Raw genomic sequence first — 21,405 nt, forward strand, 5'->3', positions numbered from 1 at the left:
AAAGTCTGTTCCCCCTATTTTCCCTTAGGTTAGTGTCGAAGTCTGTTCCCCCAATGTTTCGCCTTACGATTAGTGTCCAAGTCTGTTCCCCCTGTGTTTCCCCTTAGGTTAGTGTTGAAGTCTGTTCCCGCTATTTTCCCTTAAAGTTAGTGTCAAAGTCTGTTCCCCCTATTTTCCCTTAGGTTAGTGTCAAAGTCTGTTCCTCCTATGTTTCCCCTTAGGTTAGTGTCAAAGCCTGTTCCCCCTATATTTCCCCTTAGGTTAGTGTCAAAGTCTGTTCCCCCTATTTCCCCTTTAGGTTAGTGTCAAAGTCTGTTCCCCCTATGTTTCCCCTTAGGTAAGTGTCGAAGTCTGTTCCCCCTATTTCCCCATAGATTAGTGACAAAGTCTGTTCCCCCTATGTTTCCCCTTAGGTTAGTGTCAAAGTCTGTTCCCCCTATTTTCCCTTAGGTTAGTGTCGAAGTCTGTTCCCCCAATGTTTCGCCTTACGATTAGTGTCCAAGTCTGTTCCCACTGTGTTTCCCCTTAGGTTAGTGTTGAAGTCTGTTCCCCCTATTTTCCCTTAAAGTTAGTGTCAAAGTCTGTTCCCCCTATTTTCCCTTAGGTTAGTGTCGAAGTCTGTTCCCCCAATGTTTCGCCTTACGATTAGTGTCCAAGTCTGTTCCCCCTGTGTTTCCCCTTAGGTTAGTGTCGAAGTCTGTTCCCCCTATTTCCCCATAGGTTAGTGTCAAAGTCTGTTCCCCCTGTTTCCCCTTAGGTTAGTGTCAAAGTCTGTTCCCCCTATTTTCCCTTAGGTTAGTGTCGAAGTCTGTTCCCCCAATGTTTTGCCTTACGATTAGTGTCCAAGTCTGTTCCCCCTGTGTTTCCCCTTAGGTTAGTGTTGAAGTCTGTTCCCCCTATTTTCCCTTAAAGTTAGTGTCAAAGTCTTTTCCCCCTATTTTCCCTTAGGTTAGTGTCGAAGTCTGTTCCCCCAATGTTTCCCCTTACGATTAGTCTCCAAGTCTGTTCCCCCCTGTGTTTCCCCTTAGGTTAGTGTCGAAGTCTGTTCCCCCTATTTCCCCATAGGTTAGTGTCGAAGTCTGTTCCCCCTATTTCCCCTTTAGGTTAGTGTCAAAGTCTGTTCCCCCTATTTCCCCTTAGGTTAGTGTCAAAGTCTGTTCCCCCTATTTCCCCTTTAGGTTAGTGTCAAAGTCTGTTCCCCCTATGTTTGCCCTTAATGTTAGTGTTGAAGTCTGTTCCCACTATGTTTCGACTTAGGTTAGTGTCGAAGTCTGTTCCCCTATTTTCCCTTGGGTTAGTGTTGAAGTCTGTTCCTCCTATGTTTCCCCTTAAATTAGTGTCAAAGCCTGTTCCGCCTATATTTCCCCTTAGGTTAGTGTCAAAGTCTGTTCCCCCTATTTTCCCTTTAGGTTAGTGTCAAAGTCTGTTCCCCCAATGTTTCCCCTTAGGTAAGTGTCGAAGTCTGTTCCCACTATGTTTCGCCCTAGGTTAGTGTCGAAGTCTGTTCCTCCTATGTTTCCCCTTAGGTTAGTGTCAAAGCCTGTTCCCCCTATATTTCCCCTTAGGTTAGTGTCAAAGTCTGTTCCCCCTATTTCCCCTTTAGGTTAGTGTCAAAGTCTGTTCCCCCTATGTTTCCCCTTAGGTTAGTGTCGAAGTCTGTTCCCCCTATTTCCCCATAGGTTAGTGACAAAGTCTGTTCCCCCTATGTTTCCCCTTAGGTTAGTGTCAAAGTCTGTTCCCCCTATTTTCCCTTAGGTTAGTGTCGAAGTCTGTTCTCCCTGTGTTTCCCCTTAGGTTATTGTTGAAGTCTGTTCCCCCTATTTCCCCTTAGGTTAGTGTCAAAGTCTGTTCCCCCATTTCCCCTTTAGGTTAGTGTCAAAGTCTGTTCCCCCTATGTTTCCCCTTAGGTTAGTGTCGAAGTCTGTTCCCACTATGTTTCCCCTTAGGTTAGTGTCGAAGTCTGTTCCCACTATGTTTCGCCCTAGGTTAGTGTCGAAGTCTGTTCCTCCTATGTTTCCCCTTAGGTTAGTGTCAAAGCCTGTTCCCCCTATATTTCCCCTTAGGTTAGTGTCAAAGTCTGTTCCCCCATTTCCCCTTTAGGTTAGTGTCAAAGTCTGTTCCCCCTATGTTTCCCCTTAGGTTAGTGTCGAAGTCTGTTCCCCCTATTTCCCCATAGGTTAGTGACAAAGTCTTTTCCCCCTATGTTTCCCCTTAGGTTAGTGTCAAAGTCTGTTCCCCTATTTTCCCTTGGGTTAGTGTCGAAGTCTGTTCCTCCTATGTTTCCCCTTAAATTAGTGTCAAAGCCTGTTCCCCCTATATTTCCCCTTAGGTTAGTGTCAAAGTCTGTTCCCCCTATTTCCCCTTTAGGTTAGTGTCAAAGTCTGTTCCCACTATGTTTCGCCCTAGCTTAGTGTCGAAGTCTGTTCCTCCTATGTTTCCCCTTAGGTTAGTGTCGAAGTCTGTTCCCACTATGTGTCGCCCTAGGTTAGTGTCGAAGTCTGTTCCTCCTATGTTTCCCCTTAGGTTAGTGTCAAAGCCTGTTCCCCCTATATTTCCCCTTAGGTTAGTGTCAAAGTCTGTTCCCCCTATTTCCCCATAGGTTAGTGACAAAGTCTGTTCCCCCTATGTTTCCCCTTAGGTTAGTGTCGAAGTCTGTTCCCACTATGTTTCGCCCTAGGTTAGTGTCGAAGTCTGTTCCTCCTATGTTTCCCCTTAGGTTAGTGTCAAAGCCTGTTCCCCCTATATTTCCCCTTAGGTTAGTGTCAAAGTCTGTTCCCCCTATTTCCCCTTTAGGTTAGTGTCAAAGTCTGTTCCCCCTATGTTTCCCCTTAGGTTAGTGTCGAAGTCTGTTCCCCCATTTCCCCTTTAGGTTAGTGTCGAAGTCTGTTCCCCCTTTTCCCCCTTTAGGTTAGTGTCAAAGTCTGTTCCCCCTATGTTTCCCCTTAGGTTAGTGTCGAAGTCTGTTCCCACTATGTTTCACCTTAGGTTAGTGTTGAAGTCTGTTCCCCCTATGTTTCCCCTTAGGTTAGTGTCGAAGTCTGTTCCCCCTATATTTCCTCTTAGGTTACTGTTGAAGTCTGTTCCCCCTATGTTTCCCCTTAGGTTAGTATTGAAGTCTGTTCCCCCTATGTTTCCCCTTAGGTTAGTGTCGAAGTCTGTTCCCCCTATATTTCCCCTTAGGTTAGTATTGAAGCCTGTTCCCCCTATGTTTCCCCTTAGGTTAGTGTTGAAGTCTGTTCCCCCTATGTTTCCCCTTAGGTTAGTGTCGAAGTCTGTTTCCCCTATATTTCACCTTAGGTTAGTATTGAAGTCTGTTCCCCCTATATTTCCCCTTAGGTTAGTATTGAAGCCTGTTCCCCCTATGTTTCCCCTTAGGTTAGTGTCGAAGTCTGTTTCCCCTATATTTCACCTTAGGTTAGTGTTGAAGTCTGTTCCCCCTATGTTTCCCCTTAGGTTAGTGTTGAAGTCTGTTCCCCCTATACTAGGGGTAACATTAATCTAAGGGGAAACATAGGGAGAACAGAGTTCGACAGAACACCTGATCTGGTTAACGAAAATAATGAGGGGTATTAACATTTTGAGGGGTATTTTTATTTTGAAATGCTAACTAAGACGACATGAAATTGATGATAATTAAATAATTGTATTCTTAATTTATTTTATTTAAAACCTAATGTTTATGACAATGTTATGACAAAACATAATACAGCAAGGCATTAACAATGCACTAGCAATGTTTTTAAAAAAGAAATATTTATAAAGAATTGTTAATAATTCAGGATTCTTCGCACTTGAGCTGTGTGAGCTGAACCAACCTGCTTTACTAACGGGTTAATTACCTCTCTCACTTGCATCTCTACACGCAACGCAATATCTGAAAATTCATAAACACTGTATATTAAATTAAATTAACAGTCCCTGAAGCTTCTAAAAAGCTAATACTAATAGTTAATACTTTAGTATACTTTATATGCCACAGTATTATTACAGGAGCTCAGGTTTTCACATGGACAGTTTCCATGTGTTGTATATTTTATGATCATAATTTATAAATATAAATATTCAAAATTAATGCATTTTTAGTATTTTTATTTGTTGCATCATGCAACATATGGCCAGCAATGCTTGTTTTTTCAGGTTGAAGTAAGGAAAGCTACAGTTTCAGTGTAGCTTACCTAACACTGCTTAAGAGATAATGTAAGTTTAAAGAGAATTTGATTCATACCTTGAGGAACTATGTGAAGAGTTTCTTTTAACTTCCTTCCAGGGACAAACTTCCACTGAAACACTGAGTGATCAGCTCCACCAATCGTAATCACCCACTGATAATCATGTGACCATCTAACGTTGGTTATGTGTGCTGAATGTCCTAAATATTTTTTACATTTTGCACCTAGAAATAAAAGTTACACAAATTAAGAAATCATATATCAATTACAGAATGTCATTAACATGCAAGTGATCAAAACTAACAAAAACTTAAAGGGACAGTTCACTCAAAAATTTTTATTCTTTCATCAATACTTACCCTCATGCTATCCCATGTGTGTATGACTTTCTTTCTTCTGTTGAACAAAAACTAAGATTTTTAGAAGAATATTTCCCTGTCTGTTGCTCACTTCGACGTTGTGTCGATGAAGCGACATTAGGGGTCTCTCTTGAGCGCCGAATATACCTCTGATCTATGAAAAAAGGCCAATGAGAAGTTGGCAGACAGTATTTGCATACCCTGCCCCTGGACATACGGGTATAAAGGCGGGGAAATACGTCTAGTTTATTCAGAAATTTTCTTCGGAGCCAATGGTCGTGTATGCAGTGAGCTGCGAGTCACACACTGATCCTCCCACCTCTGAGTGCGATTGCTGTTGGATCTACGGCACATATCAGCGGCTTTCTCCTTCTCTGCACGGCAGTACAGTTCGCCCCTGGCCCCTTCGACAGCGCAGTTAAAAGAGTAATTTTCTCTAAAAGAGTTAGTTTCTCTAAAAGAGCAAATACACAGCTGGCGTTGAACGTCCTTTTCAGGACGCGTCTTTTTTGATTTCTCCCCACCTCTGACGGTCATAAAAGCTGCCTCGCGTACCTGGGCTGCGATCACACGCAGGCAGCGTTTTATGAATGGTTCATGTTCTCAGTGCGATAACATAGCCATGGCAGCATTGCGGTCGCGGCTTTCTTTTGTCATGAGAGAAAGCCACTTCAGCCACTCCTGGCGCCTCTCCTCCTTCCTACGGGATTGGAGCAGGTGCCGCTGGCAATGAAGGCGATTTGGGGATAACGATGGGCTCCGTTTCACCGGGTAAATCCCCTCGAACCACCCGCCTCCCCGGCACGCTTGCTTGCTTCCGTCCAAGCTCGGGATGAGTGATTTCTCTCCAATGGTTCATGTTCTCAGTGCGAGAACATAGCCATGGCAGCATTGCGGTCGCGGCTTTCTTTTGTCATGAGAGAAAGCCACTTCAGCCACCCCCCGCACCTTTCCTCCTTCCTACGGGATTGGGGTAGGCGCCGCAGGCGATGAAGGCGATTTGGGGATAATGACGGGCTCCGTTTCGCCGGGTAAATCCCCTCGAACCACCCACCTCCCCGGCACGCTTGCTTGCTTCCGTCCGAGCTCGGGATGAGTTGCTTCCTCGCTCCTCCGCTCTCACTACCCTCGACGGTGGAGTGGTCCCAGACTGCTTCCGCCCTGTATGCCATGGGCCCTCCTGCAACCAACACCAGGCCAAGGCACTTCAAAAATTGCACTTGGGTAGTCCTGTTCTTGATGTGCAGCAGGAACTGCGCACAATGACCGATCGCGCCCCCCGGGCCATTCGAACGGGCGATGGCCACCCTTGTGGTCCAGAAACGTAATCTATGGACTGGACGTGGTCGAAATACGGGAGGTAGACAAAGCACGCTTTCTCGAATGCCCCCATCTTCCAGCACCGTCCATTCGGCAGCACAGTTGATGACTCAGCCCAGCAGTCCTTAGCGGTGAAGAAGCAGACGGAGGCTGTTTCACACATCCTGCCCCACCACAAACCTGCTGCCATGGGCCATGCCCCGTCTGCTCGCAGAGGGCGTCCTCCTGTGGCTTCCAAAAAAAAACGAAAAAAAAAAACGTGCTGCTCCGCCTCAACCAAGAGTGGGCCCAGCTCTCAGCCCAGCGTCGAGCACCCCACAGGAAGTGCAAGCCCCCGTCTCACGGACCCCTTCGAGGACCCGGAAGGCTCCCGTCCTGAGACGGACGACCCAGAGTTCGAGACTGCTCCAGTGTTGGTAAACAGACCACTCCGTCACCAGGGCCAAAATACTGAATGAACTAGACGTACACTCACCTAAAGGATTATTAGGAACACCATACTAATACTGTGTTTGACCCCCTTTCGCCTTCAGAACTGCCTTAATTCTACGTGGCATTGATTCAACAAGGTGCTGAAAGCATTCTTTAGAAATGTTGGCCCATATTGATAGGATAGCATCTTGCAGTTGATGAAGATTTGTGGGATGCACATCCAGGGCATGAAGCTCCCGTTCCACCACATCCCAAAGATGCTCTATTGGGTTGAGATCTGGTGACTATGGGGGCCATTTTAGTACAGTGAACTCATTGTCATGTTCAAGAAACCAATTTGAAATGATTCAAGCTTTGTGACATGGTGCATTATCCTGCTGGAAGTAGCCATCAGAGGATGGGTACATGGTGGCCATAAAGGGATGGACATGGTCAGAAACAATGCTCATGTAGGCCGTGGCATTTAAACAATGCCCAATTGGCACTAAGGGGCCTAAAGTGTGCCAAGAAAACATCCCCCACACCATTACACCACCACCACCAGCCTGCACAGTGGTAACAAGGCATGATGGATCCATGTTCTCATTCTGTTTACGCCAAATTCTGACTCTACCATCTGAATGTCTCAACAGAAATTGAGACTCATCAGACCAGGCAACATTTTTCCAGTCTTCAACTGTCCAATTTTGGTGAGCTCTTGCAAATTGTAGCCTCTTTTTCCTATTTGTAGTGGAGATGAGTGGTACCCGGTGGGGTCTTCTGCTGTTGTAGCCCATCCGCCTCAAGGCTGTGCGTGTTGTGGCTTCACAAATGCTTTGCTGCATACCTCGGTTGTAACAAGTGGTTATTTCAGGCAAAGTTGCTCTTCTATCAGCTTGAATCAGTCGGCCCATTCTCCTCTGACCTCTAGCATCAACAAGGCATTTTCGCCCACAGGACTGCCGCATACTGGATGTTTTTCCCTTTTCACACCATTCTTTGTAAACCCTAGAAATGGTTGTGCGTAAAAATCACAGTAAATGAGCAGATTGTGAAATACTCAGACCGGCCCGTCTGGCACCAACAACCATGCCACGCTCAAAATTGCTTAAATCACCTTTCTTTCCCATTCTGACATTCAGTTTGGAGTTCAGGAGATTGTCTTGACCAGGACCACGCCCCTAAATGCATTGAAGCAACTGCCATGTGATTGGTTGATTAGATAATTGCATTCATGACAAACTGAACAGGTGTTCCTAATAATCCTTTAGGTGAGTGTATTTCCCCACATTTATACCCGTATGTCCGGGGGCGGGGTATGCAAATGCTGTCTGCCAACTTCTCATTGGCCTTTTTTCATAGATCAGAGGTATATTTGGTGCTCAAGAGAGACCCCTAGTGTCGCTTCTTCGACACACTGTCTCGTTCCCTCCATTGGGGAATGGAGGTTACATACGCAACCTAGACGTTCAGCTCTGTAGGTCCATACAATGCAAGTGAATGGTGACCAGACCTTTCAAGCTCCAAACATCACAAAAAGGCAGCATAAAAGTAATACATAGAACTCCAGTGGTTAAATCTGTCTTTAGAAGCAATGGTGTGTGTGAGAAACAGATCAATATTTCAATGATTTTTTTTACCATAAATCTCCACTTTCACTGTTAGAATATGAAAGAATGTGAAAGTGGAGATTTATAGTAAAAAAAGATTTAAATATTGATCTGTTTCTCACCCACACATATTATATTGCTTCTAAAGACAGATTTAACCACTGGAGTTCTATGGATCTTTTTTCTGTTTTTGTTCAGCAGAATAAAGAAAGTCATACACACCTGGGATGCCATGAAAGTGAGTGAATAATAAGAGAATAATTTTTTTTTGGGTGAACTACCCCTTAAAAAAAAAAAGACCCACCTTTTCTTACACAAGGGTACCGAAATAATTTAAGTAATCCATAATCGTCAGCGGTAACTAAAACTTGACTACTGAAGTTGGCATCTACAGAGTTGATGTCGTTGAAATCAGAATACTTGGGCCAGATCCCGTTTACTTCCGGCCCGAGGACACAAGTCCATGAAGACCACTGGACAAGCTTCAGTTCCTCCCTGTTAGTCACTTCCTTACCACCTAATCACATAAAGGGCAAACCATTGTCAGTAAATCAAAAGCAATGTTAGATACTAGCAAACATCTTTTTGCTTCTCAAGCATGATTTGAAGACAACCCTGCTGAAATGACTAGCATAGACCAGCATGAATTTCCATGTTTCCATGTAGGTTTATATTGGTTTGGTACTGGTCTAGAGCCTTGCTGGCCAGAAGAAAACTTAGTTGGAAAAGCTGGTTGACAAACATCTTTGGCTTTTGCGTTGCATCTCAAACTGTTTTTGACAATGTGTCGACTTAAAAATGGTCCAACTTTTAAAAATGTGTCTTGAGAACATGTCTACCTGCAATCTGTTCCATTCAGGTTGAGCTCCTTCGAGCTGTTTTTAAATGCAAGAATGCATCTTATTCCCATGAGAAACGCAAACTGGGTCAGGTGAACCCAAAAACATGGCTTAATATACAGGGATTCATTAAGACCATGTACAACCCACTGTTATGTCATTTTGAAATATATTTAGTTTTGCTATGCCTTTTTTTCAGCAGGGTGTCCTTCTAATTTAGAAATATTTTAGAAAGCACAAATCCAGAAGAGTATGGAGCTCTTACTGGGCATTCTGTAGAAGAGCCGTCTACCATTGCCGTCATTTGTCTGAAGGTACTTGCTGTCAGTGGACCAGTCCATGTGTGTGATAAAACTGCTGGAACCCATACATTCGCCTGCCTTCTTGTAGCGCTGCACAATGCCGTAGATGTCCACTGAGTTATCGTTAGAGCCTACAGCTAGATGCGCTCCATCAGGGGAGTACTTCAGTTCATGGATGGCCTCCTTGCGGTCCTTTATGTGCACCACCTCCGTCATATCCCTGAAAAAAAGAGCACTGTTGAAACACATCCACGTGTTTTTCTGTGCTGTAAGATATTTTGTTGTGCCTGGGTGGTTCACCTGACTCTCAGTACTGTGAAGGATCCATCTTTCATGCCAAGAGCCAGGTGAATACCATCCGTACTAACGGCTGCACAACGTATAGGCTCCTCCATGTTGCAACGTGCTATGAGGGCATGATCTACGAGACTCCAGATCCTTCAAATAACAAACACAGAAACAGAGAGAAAAGATATATCATTTCTTATTTTTACTTTCCTATCAGATGCATAATTGGTTTGTTTTGGCTCTTACCGGACAGATCGGTCATCGCTGCCAGTCATGGCAAGGGGTTTTGTTGGATGAACTGCAAGGGCCCACAGCTCGCCCTCACAGTGACCCTGCATGATGAGGAAGGGCTTGGTGCGATCATGTACCACCACCTCAAAAATCTCACTGTCCTGTGTGCCCACCAGAATATGATCCCCTCTCCAGCACACACTGCGCACAGACAGGCCTGCACACATCCATTTTAGAGTAAGCAGTAAGCATGGGAATGGTACATGTCAATCGTGGATGTAAACAGACATGATCCTGAAACAAGGATGTACACTGGGCACGCTGTAGAGCGTCATGAACAACATGACTTAGGGACATCTGGGGAGAGAATGGAGAGGGTCTTGGGTGCTTTAATACATATAGGCCACATTTACACTGTCAACCAATTGTGTTTTTTAAAGGGATATCTGGTACAGATTCTATTTTTCTCACACATGAGATCAGATTTTTTCTAATAGATCTGGGCCACTTTTAAAGTGTTTATATCTAAACACTCAAATCCAACTCTCCTCCTGGTTTTTCATCATTGTTAAATGGCAGGTAGGCAAGGTATAGTATGCTCTTAAACCGTCACTTGGCACTTTGCACAAGAATTGCTACATCATTGCAAATGCATGCAATAAGCAAATATTAAATGTATTTATTTGGTTGTATATAGAAATGTTGAAGTCAATCAACTACCTACTACAGCAAATTTTCCTCATAGGGTCTGTTCCAAAACATAATGAGCTGCCTTGCTGCCTTCTAAGGGGCCATTAACAGAATAGCTCCTTGTGCTTTAAAGACAGATGTAGCAGCATGATTGCAGGTGCATTTCACAAGATTCGGTATGAACGCAGTTTTTATTAAAGACGCTGCAAAATAGCTTGTTCTAATTGTACAGTACTTCAACAATCAAAACAACAGGCTAGCTAGCCAAACCAAATGAACGACTATGGCAACGCGTCAGGGTGAAAAACGTATGTGGTTAAACGAGAATTTGGTTTCATTGAGGCAATGGACAAAGTGCAAATTGAATAATTGATTTGTGGTGAGAGACTAGCGAATGCAATTTGAATAGACTGGGCACGCAACTGTCACTTGGTGTGTGTGTGTATGCAGTGTGCATAGACGCTGATACCGTGAGTGCTCCAAGGCTCAAGCACCTTTAGAAAAGAGCAAGATATCCTCCATGTCATTTCAACATTAACAGATTGGGCAATTACATGAGAGATGATACATTTCAGTATGTTGTACTGTATCTTTCAACATACCCTGACATTCATTCATGGTTTTTTCCCAATCTATATGTTGGAGAGAGAGCATTTTGCCCCGATCTGTTTAAATGGAAAGCTTCCGTGATCTATCACACACAGCATTAAACAGTGTCAAATTTATTTTTATTGAATATTATTGAATTTCCTGATAAAATTGACGTAATTTGAAAACTGAGAATAAATTAGTGTTTCTCCTAACACAACTTCTGTTTCAAATGATGGAGCATGTCTTATTTGAGGATATGTAGCTAATGGTAAAACCATACCATACACAGTCTATATGTAATTTGGAACAAAGTCAACTATGTTTGTATTCTCTGGAATAGAAAGACCTTTTTTTCCCCAGCAAACTATAGTATATTTAGGCGGTGGGCATTCCGATGTTCCTTATGTCATCGCATATTGCATTATCCAACAACTTAATACATATTGTGTTTTTCCTCAATATCATACAGCCCTACTGAAGAGTTATCAGAGCACCAAACACCCTCAGATGGTGGGTAATCCCAGGGAGTTTGTCCTTTGGAAAACAGAACTTTATATAAGTTTTGGTTTAAAAAAAAAAGAACAAAAAAAGACATGCATAAATATGCATATAAATTCAATATGAGTTGAATATCCCATTCCACAATATTAATCCTTAAACAATGTCCAACAATAGAGAGTGCTTCAAAAGTGGGGTTGTGGCAGGGCGGAGGGCGGGGCCGGGTCGTTATCCTACACACCCGGTCCCGTATTAGGCTAATTATGCCTCTGTGAGGGTTAAAGGTCGACTGCAGGGGATCTTTAACCCTCACGGATGCATAATTAGCCTAATACGGGACCGGGTGTGTAGGATAATGACCCGGCCCACCCTCCGCCCTGCCACAGGGGTATAAACTTAAGATGTTCTAGGTCAAGGTTTCATATTAGTCCAAAAACAATCATGTAAACCGCTTTACTACAAGACCAGGAAGAACCACATTTCTATCAATCTTCACTTTTAATAAACACTACTTTTTGCTAAAGAACGAAGCTGCAATCAATGGACAAAGACAATATTTGTTTTTTTAAGATGCTAAAATATGGTACAAACGTTGTCCAGTATGGATTTCATACAGAACGCAATTTTATAAATACAGGACGATTCTGTATTATACGGGATGGTTTGCAACCCTACTTAGTATGGAGCATAATTAAGTTGCCTACCATTTGAAAGAGCCTGCACGGCAGAGCACACCTAAGATGACTTAAAATACTGCCTACATAGGCAGCTCACTATGTTCAGGAACAGAGCTGTAGTTTATTTATTTTGCTTATGAGCTGTACAGAAAGCCACACTCTCCAAAAGACGGACGAAACTGAATGTAAACACAGTTAGTTATGTCTTTAGTGAATGTGAACAGACAAAACAAAAACTTGTGAGTCAAAATATTGCATCTGTGCATTGGGCCTTGCAGTGTAAATGCAGCTTTAGACTAGGATTGGTGACAAACAGAGGTTAGAGCCACAGTATGGACATAACAGGGCATACAGCCTGTATAAAGAACACTGACCACTACAACGCACCTCTTGAATTTTCACCTCTAGCTACTGACGAGTCAGGGAAAATGAAAGTAAAAGAAGAAAAGAGATAGAGCGCTGTTAGAAACAAAGGACTGTTGGATTGTGGGATCCTGTTAAATTTATCAAATAAAGACAACTGGCAACTTCATGTGTTAAACAAAATAATAGTTTCTTTGAAGTGCTCTGACTCACCCTTATATCCCTGGTCTGTTTCCCTGAGGTCAATGACGGTGATGGGTTTAAAGTTCATGTCCCATAACCGGATGCAGCCATCCCTGCCTCCAGTGGCAAAGCCTTCCTCACAAGGGTTCATGCTGAAAATCCCTGACTGCACACACACACACACACACACACACACACACACACACACACACACACACACACACACACACACACACACACACACACACACACACACACACACAGGGCATCTCAGTGGCTGAACGTCTCTGACAAGTGACAACTAAAACAATTAAATCAGGGAACCTTAAATCTACTGTCTCAAACTTCATGACAGTATTGAACACTGCAGTGACTACACTAGTCAAGTTAAATATAGTTTCAAAAGGTCAGATCTTGAAGTCAACATGAAACAGCATTCAGAACACCTTTAACTTACATTATGTGACATAATTTTGAGTGAATAAATATGTAATGTGAAAGAAAAGTAGGGGAGAACTTTTAATTAAAATTCATTATTGGTCAATGTTGATGTCTGCCGAAAAGGTCTGAGCAAGTTATTACATTCAGAAGAAAGACTACAAATTAAGATATATGCTTTACTAAATTAAAATGTTATGGTATGTGATGTCAAATAGGTCAGAGGTCATTCTGGTAGAGGTTGTGGAAAATATCCCCTCACTTACCCCATGAGCCCCTTGAACTGTCCGGATTAAATTGATTCCCTTCCAGACGTAGATGTCACCGTTCAAGGCACCTGAATATGTGATCTCATCTCTCGCGCAGGCCAGACAAAGGATTGTCTGCAGGTCTCCGGTCTTCCCAAACATGCCACGCTTAGGGGTCAGAGCGTTCCCACAAAGACTCCAAAACTGAGGGGTGAGGGAGAACAGTTCTCGAATGCACAGTTCAGAATGAAAAGGGATTGTTCACCCAAAATAATATAAGTAATTACTATAACTCCAATGTTTAAATCCATATCTTCAGAAGCAATATGATGGGTGTGGATGAGAAACAGATCAATATTTAATTATTTACCATAAATCTCTTTACTTTACTTTTTTGTTTTTCGCAGTTTGAATTCTTAGTGCATATCGCCATACACTGGGCAGGGAGGAGAAATAAGGCTTAAATATTGAGCCAGAGGGGAACTGGCCCCCACAGCGTGTCCGGTTTCCCCCAAGGATATTTTTCTCCATTAACCAACATCTTATGGAGTTTTGTGTTCCTTGCCACAGTCACTTTTAGCTTGCTCACTGGGGGTCTAAATACAAATATTATTTACTCATTTTTATTTATTTATATATGAGTGAAAATAAATAAATAAAACATTTTATCAAACCGCGAATGATGAATCCAAGAAATTATAGATATTACAGCTTAATTGTCTGTAAAGCTGATTTGAAACGATGTGTTGTGAAAACTACTATACAAATAAAAATGTATTGGCTTGATTTGTTTCTCCCCCACCTATCACATCCCTGCAGAAGGCATGGATTAAACCACTGGATTACTTTTATGCTGCCTCTATATATTTATTAGAGCTTCACTTGCACTGTATGGACCTACAGAGCTGAGATATTCTTCTAAAAATCTTAATTTGTGTTCAGAAGAAGAAAGTCATTTTTTTAAGCATTCAGACTAAGGAAATTTCCTGGTGGACAATAAAACAGGCAAATACAAGGATATTTGATATATTTTGGAATTCAAATTCCCTAGGATAAAAATGATGTAAACACTTGTATTGCATGTCAATTGCTGTTTTTTGAGAAATGTATATTGTAGTGTTGAGTGACTCCAGCCAGGTCTCCCAAGCAACCAAATTGGCCCGGTTGCTAGGGAGGGTAGAGTCACATGGTGTAACCTCCTTGTGGTCACGAATAGTGGTTCTCACTCTCAATGGGGCACGTGGTAAGTTGTGTGTGGATTGCGGAGAGTAGCATGAGCCTCCACATGCAGAGTCTCCGCGGTGTCATGTTCAATGAGCCACGTGATAAGATGTGCGGATTGACTGTTTCAGAAGTGGAGGCAACTGAGACTTTTCCTCCACCACCCAGATTGAGGTGATTAACCACGCCACCACAAGGACCTACTGAGTAGTGGGAATTGGGCAATCCAAATTGGGGAGAATTATTAAAAAATTATATTGTAGTAACTAATAGACTAAGACTTAGAGGTCTTGTGGAATAAAGTGTGTGACCTAAAATACATAAATGTGCCCTAAAGATGTCAAAAATACTGATACTGCAAATTCATACTGGCATACTAAAATATAAACAATCAAATACGCATCTTGGTAATATACGCATCTTGCTGAGGTATGCTGGTTATTTCTTGGTGGGACAAAAAAAAAGGATTTTTGTCAAAATGGATCGGTACATTATGCTGTGCAGTGTAAATGCAGCCTAATAGACCTGCTACTGTCTTTTAAGTCATTAATATGTCTCAAAAAATATTTTCAAGAAAAAGAGAAACCACTCACTACTCCAATACTGCTGTGTTGGTATTGACAACTGAAAATGTGGTTTTGTGGCATTCTTATTACAAGCAAAAAACAACTGCCTGCTATAACATGCTCTCAAACACACGCAAGCATGCAAACATAATAATGCTTACACTCATTAAACACTTCATTAAAATGCACAGGCACAATCGCCATCCAGAACAAACTCTGATAGCCCCCACAGCAAACACATTGTAATTGGTTCACTGACTTTGATTCAACTGTGTATGTGTGTGTGGGTGCATGTGTGACACATTGGAGCTCTATTTCTGAGGTCACACACTCCTGTTTGAGAGAATGACAGGGTCAACTCTGTGAGTGACCTTATATCATCCTCAGCTGCTTCTGTCTTCTGTGAGCAAACCGAAAGCCACCTTTCAGTTTTAATTAAAAAGACAGGTTTTAATTAAATTGAAATCAAATGGAGACTTTTGTTTAAGTCTTCTGCTTTACGGATTTGTCCTCTTGAGAAAAATGTAAGACTTGAAAGGAATTGCCTTGAGACTAGACTTGGAGGTTTACAGACAAGCACACAACCTCTATTTTAACAACTGCTTGTATATCTGTAAGACTTTTGCAATTTATACATATAAAAGCATTTTATATGAGGGGCATGTTTTATCATGAAGGAATAACAAATCCTTGTTACCATAGTTACCCATTCATTTACCATGGGGAAATCTAACAGAAATTTCCTATTAAGTGCACATTTAAAGATTTATTGAATTAACAGATTACAGATTTCTTTATGAAACTAACTTGAAATTATGATCAACAGGGATTTGAGACTGCTTTGACTCTACATCAGTGACTTGAATATGTTTGGTCAGAACATTTTTCATAACATTCTCCCACAACCACATTATCTGAACTATGCTATCCATATTTATATTTTGAAAACATTACAATATGATATCTGAAACTTTCCGAATCAGAATCAGAATGAGCTTTATTTCCAAGTGTTCTCACATCCACAAGGAAATGTTATTTGTGAGAAACAAGTGCACACAGAACATTACAGTGAGACACAGAATATAAAACATGGTAAGAGTATAAATGGACATACAAATAATATTACATTGAATGGTGTATGTACATGTGCAAGTGGTAATGTAAAGGTAGGGGTATGACAGTTATTTAATTAAATATGTGAATTTACATATGTACATGAGATATGTATTTACATTATTGAACTATGGGGGAGTCCTGAGGCAGTTTAATTGTTCATGAGGAAAATGGCCTGAGGGTAAAAGCTGTTCTTGTGCTTGGATGTCCTGACACTCAGTGCTCTGTAGCAGTGGCCAGAGAGCAACAGTCCAAAGAGTGAGTGGGCAGTATGTGTGGGGTCCAGAGTGATTCTACCTGCACATTTCTCACTCTGGAGATGTACAGGTCTTGGAGGGTGGGCAGGGGGGCAGCAATAATCCTCTCAGCAGTCCTGACTGTCCATTGTAGTTGGTGGCTGAACCAAACCAGACAGACACAGGACATACTCAATGATGGCCAGGTAGAACTGTGTCAGCAGCTCCTGTGGCAGGTTGAACTTCCTTAGCTGGAAAGGAAGTACAACCTCTGCTGAGCCTTTTCACAATGGAGTCTATGTGGGTGTCCCACTTCAGATCCTGAGAATTGGTAGAGCCCAGGAACCTGAATGACTCCACTGCTGCCACAGTGCTGTTCAGGATGGTGAGGGGGAGTGTGGGGGGAATTTCTCCTGAAGTCCACTATCATCTCCACTGTTTTGAGCGTGTTCAGCTCAAGGTTGTTGTGTCTGCACCAGACAGCCAGCTGATCAACTTCTCCTCTGTGTGCAGACTCTTCACCTTCAGTGTGTGTGAAGTGAAGATCAGAGCGGGGAGGGGTGTGAGAATGGGCTTTCAACCTTGTAGTAAAACACATTCAGTTCATCAGCCATTAGTAGACACTCTACAGAGTGAGGGGGAGGTGTCTTGTACTTGGTGATGCTTTTTAGGCCTTTCCACAAAGATGCAGGTTTGTTGGCTGAAAACAGTTTTTTCAGCTTTTCAGTAGCCACTCTGATTTCCTTAGTCAGTGTGTTCCAAGCCTGGATGTACAAAGAAAGCCCAAAACAAGCCCAATATTACCATTGCCTGTTACACTGTGATGGAAAGAGCACTGATATTTTTTTTACTTAAGTAAAATTACTGCTACTGAAGAAATCATTAACTTGAGTACAAGTAGAAGTACTCAGAAATATTATGACTCAAGTAAGAGTACATGGTAGATTATTATTATGGTATAAAATAATTGTTTTAAGTGGTATTTATTCCATTTTTCTTTACCCATGATGGAAAACATATACTGTGTCACCTATTCCTTACAAAAGCATTCTAAAGTGCTAATTTGGGACTTTCTTATAATTAGAACAAATGAAAATGGTTGCGCTATCATGTGGAAATCCAAATTTTGTGGGTTTTTTCCCCAGTTGCTGAGGTATTGAGTTCTTACATGTTACTTTACACTTGCAAGTAAAATTTTGGTTTTAAAAATAGGCAAAAATAATCACATTTCTAAAATTCTATTTTCTCATAAAGTATATTGTTTTAGAGAGTTGAAGGCTATTCCAGTCCATGCATTACTGTATTGATAAAAGAATCTCTTACCAGTATAGAGAGGGAAGTGGACGGCCAAATGCACAACAAAAAGACAAGTAAATCACAGTCCCTAGATTGAGAAACAAACTCCTCACAGGTCCTAAACTAGCAGCTTCTAAATGAGGATTCTTGGACAAACAGAATATTTTAAGAATACAACATTTATTTAAATAAAAATAGCCATTTGTAACATTCTAAATGTCTCTAAATGTCTTTAAACTACATAATGTGCATTGTGACTGAAACATTCCTAGTTCAGGTTTAATCTCATTCACGTATGTCCAAGTATTTTGGCTATTAAGTTACCATACTATACAAAACTAGTATAATGCAATATCATAGAGGAGGAAATTTATACTCGATGATACTGTAGCAATTATCCAGATATGGAATGAGATTATTAAGCAAACTGTTATCAACTCCTACATGCCAACTGAATAAAATAGGGCAAAAATAAACATTTCACACAGTGTTTAATGAGCGATATGATTGATTCAAACACTAAAAGTGGTTGTTCTGTAAATGTATTATTGTATTACAGTTATAATACAGTAATAATACATTCTTAATTAACATTATGGTTATTTAAAATATTAAGATATTATTATTAAGTAAAATGTAGCATTTGGTTACATTATGTTTCACAACTTCTTTATATAACATTCATCCCTTGCACACTTTTGGTCTCTAGCGGTTGAGGCTTTTCAGACATAAACAGCAGCACAGGGCAGAGAAGTACAGTAAAGCACCGTGAACAAGATTGTAAACAGCTGGGACAGTTTCTTTTCAACAAGAGGGGCGAAGAGTTATGGAATTTAACGTGGGAGTACAATACTGAACTGATGCAGATTGATGCAACCAGAGTCTCTAGAATTTACTCAGAATGGTGCCAAAAACAAAAAACTTCCAGTGAGCGGCAGTTCTGCTGATGGAAACACCTTGTTGATGAGAGAGATCAACAGAGAATGGCCAGACTGGTTCAAACTGTCAAAGTCTACGGTAACTCAGATAACCGTTCTGTACAATTGTGGTGAGAAGAATAGTATCTCAGAATGTTTTAGTGGCACGAGGGGGACCTACACAATATTAGCCAGGTGGTTTTAATGTTGTGGCTGATCGGTGTATATACGATCGGTGGCCAAAAGTTTGGAATAATGTACAGATTTTGCCCTTATGAAAACAAATTGGAATTTTATTCACCAAAGTGGCATTCAACTGATCACAATGTATAGTCAGGACATTAATAATGTGAAAAAATACACATTTTGAAAAAGTTGAAAAAAAATGTCAGAACTTCTTAAACTACTTCAAGAGTTCTCATCAAAAAATCCTCCATGCACAGCAATGCTTTGCAGATCCTTGCCATTCTAGCTGCCAGTTTGTCCAGATAGTCAGGTGACATGTCACCCCACACTTCCTGTAGCACTTGCCTGTAGCACTTGCCGTAGATGTGGCTTTGCCAGTTTCATGCATTGTATAGCCTTCATTCCTCAAAACAATGATTGACTGATGAGTTTCTAGAGAGAGACATTTTTGACCAAATATTAACCTTAAGACATGACAGTCTATTGCATACTGTGGCAACTCAAAAACAAACACAAAGACAATGTTAAGCTTCAATTAATGAATCAAATATCTTTCACTTGTGTTTGATATAATGGCAAGTGACTTTCTAGTATCAAATTAGAAATTTAGCATGATTACTCAAGGATAAGGTGTTGGAGTGATCGCTGCTGGAAATGGGGCCTGTAGATTTGATATAAAATGACTTTTTTCAAATAGTGATGGTGCTGTTTTTTATATCAGTAATGTCCTGACTATACTTTGTGATCAGTTGAATGCCACTTTGGTGAATAAAATGTCCAATTTCCTTCCGAAACAGCAAAATCTGTACATTATTCCAATGTTTTGTCCGCCAGTGTATATTAGCCAATATATTTTTTAATTGATAAATACATTTTCTGATACAGTTTATAATTAGTATAACAAATATTGAGTTATAGCTCAAATTATTATATAACCAAATAACCGATTAACATGTTGATCAATAGATAAATAATCAATAGATAATAACATTCTAATTTCAATTTTTTTTTTTATTAAGTTATCTGAAAAAAATATGACAACAATATTTTGGATATTTTATGCTGCTGAAGAGCAAAATTATAATGTTTTAATGGCTGTGTTAATTGTTTTGACAGTACTGAAGGTTAGAAAAATATGCCTAATCAATGTATTCTACATATCATGGAAAATAAATAGGCCTAAGTGGTCATTAATTGTGCAATTATTCATGTATTGTTGCAGAACTTGTGTTTGACTAAGCAAATTCCTCTGTGTGACTATATCGACTTTGTAAATTCCACTTCCTTTCATTCAAATTCCAATTTAAAATCTTGCAGGACAAAAGTTTAACTCATGAATTGAAAGAGCGCAAATTTTGAAATTCTGAACTTGCTCAACTCTTTTAGAGACAGCCTGCCTCCACCCTGATTCATGTCTCTGTCTCTCTGCTCTACAGGGATGGCCACCCCCTTCCAAATGTGCAAGAAACCTTGAATCCAGCAAATATAGACTAACCAAACAGCCTTAAAGTCACCAAGGCTGATATAATTTGCATACTGTGAGAAGGAAAATAATAATTACTCCAGGGTACATCTTAATCTAGTTACATCTAATTGTGTGGTGTGCTGTCAAATATCTGATTTATAAAGTGCTGTTGTGAAGGTTGGGTGGTGAAGCAGTGATTATGCCATGTGTGGTGGGAGGCAGTGAGTGGGATTCTTTGAGAGCTACCACGCTGCCTCAGTTTTCTCGAGTTTGTGAGGCTTATTGCACTATACGCACATTAAGTGGATTGAGAGCAGCCCGGAGCATCCAAACCAAAATCTCAGGGATGTTGTAAAGAGCTTGCACATATTACACAATAGCTCTTTTCCAAAACCTAATGAGCTGCCTTCCTGGATAGCAACATAGGTGTGCTTCTGACAAGGCTGTTCCAAAGGTTGATATCCTAAGATATCTTCATATGTATCCTTTGTGAAGAAGGCAGCCCCAAAAGCTCAGTGAAAACAAATCCTACAAGGTATTGAAAAGTATCTATGAAAATTGTTAAATATAATAACATTTGACTATTTAAGCCAGTTGTAGTATGTGCTATATTTTCAGTGGAGGAAAATGGCATTCTAGTGAGAATGAGACAAGGAAAATTAATGCATATTCCAACATATTAGTGTGGACATGTCCTAAGTTATTGCAACAGAGCTTATGACACAAACACACAGTCATATTTGTTGTATTAATTAACATATAGAAAAACACAGTGCAAGTCTACACTCATTCATGCTTATTGAAATGCTGCTCTTAAAGAGACAGATACCAAGATGCAAATAAAATCTCCAAAATGTGCATACAAATTTATTGCTTGAAATGGACAAATTTTTTATTCAAAAGAAGACATGCGCATAAACTATGTTGGAAACATCTTCACCAAATATATTCTTATAAAATGTATATAGTAATATAGATGCGCATCAAAAAAGTAATGTGACTTTGCCTCAACAAGCCATGTGAATACATAATTTGCTCAGAGAATACCATCAATATTATCGCATAGCATCTGAAATGTTGCTTTGGTTATTCTGATATGCCAGGGCCAAATCCTGTCTACAGATGAACCCTAGCAAACATGAAGTTCGTCAGAGCCTTTTGTCTGCACGCTTATTATTATTACATGTC

General features: G+C 40.8%; 1 protein-coding gene across 4 annotated transcripts in view; it reads right to left on the bottom strand.

Moving 5' to 3' along the window:
* Positions 1-21,405, bottom strand: part of LOC127657359 (echinoderm microtubule-associated protein-like 5) — a 167,683-nt gene that overhangs the window by 72,609 nt on the left and 73,669 nt on the right. For all 4 annotated transcript variants that reach the window (XM_052146108.1, XM_052146105.1, XM_052146106.1 and 1 more), the window contains exons 5-11: positions 13,236-13,421; positions 12,562-12,697; positions 9,545-9,746; positions 9,311-9,448; positions 8,974-9,230; positions 8,174-8,386; positions 4,226-4,393 (exon numbers count right to left, since the gene is read on the bottom strand). In XM_052146108.1, coding sequence (XP_052002068.1) covers positions 4,226-4,393; positions 8,174-8,386; positions 8,974-9,230; positions 9,311-9,448; positions 9,545-9,746; positions 12,562-12,697; positions 13,236-13,421 — 1,300 coding nt within the window. The remainder of the gene's footprint in view (positions 1-4,225; positions 4,394-8,173; positions 8,387-8,973; positions 9,231-9,310; positions 9,449-9,544; positions 9,747-12,561; positions 12,698-13,235; positions 13,422-21,405) is intronic.

Source organism: Xyrauchen texanus, chromosome 16 (assembly GCF_025860055.1).
Source record: "Xyrauchen texanus isolate HMW12.3.18 chromosome 16, RBS_HiC_50CHRs, whole genome shotgun sequence".
Lineage (NCBI taxonomy): Eukaryota > Metazoa > Chordata > Actinopteri > Cypriniformes > Catostomidae > Xyrauchen > Xyrauchen texanus.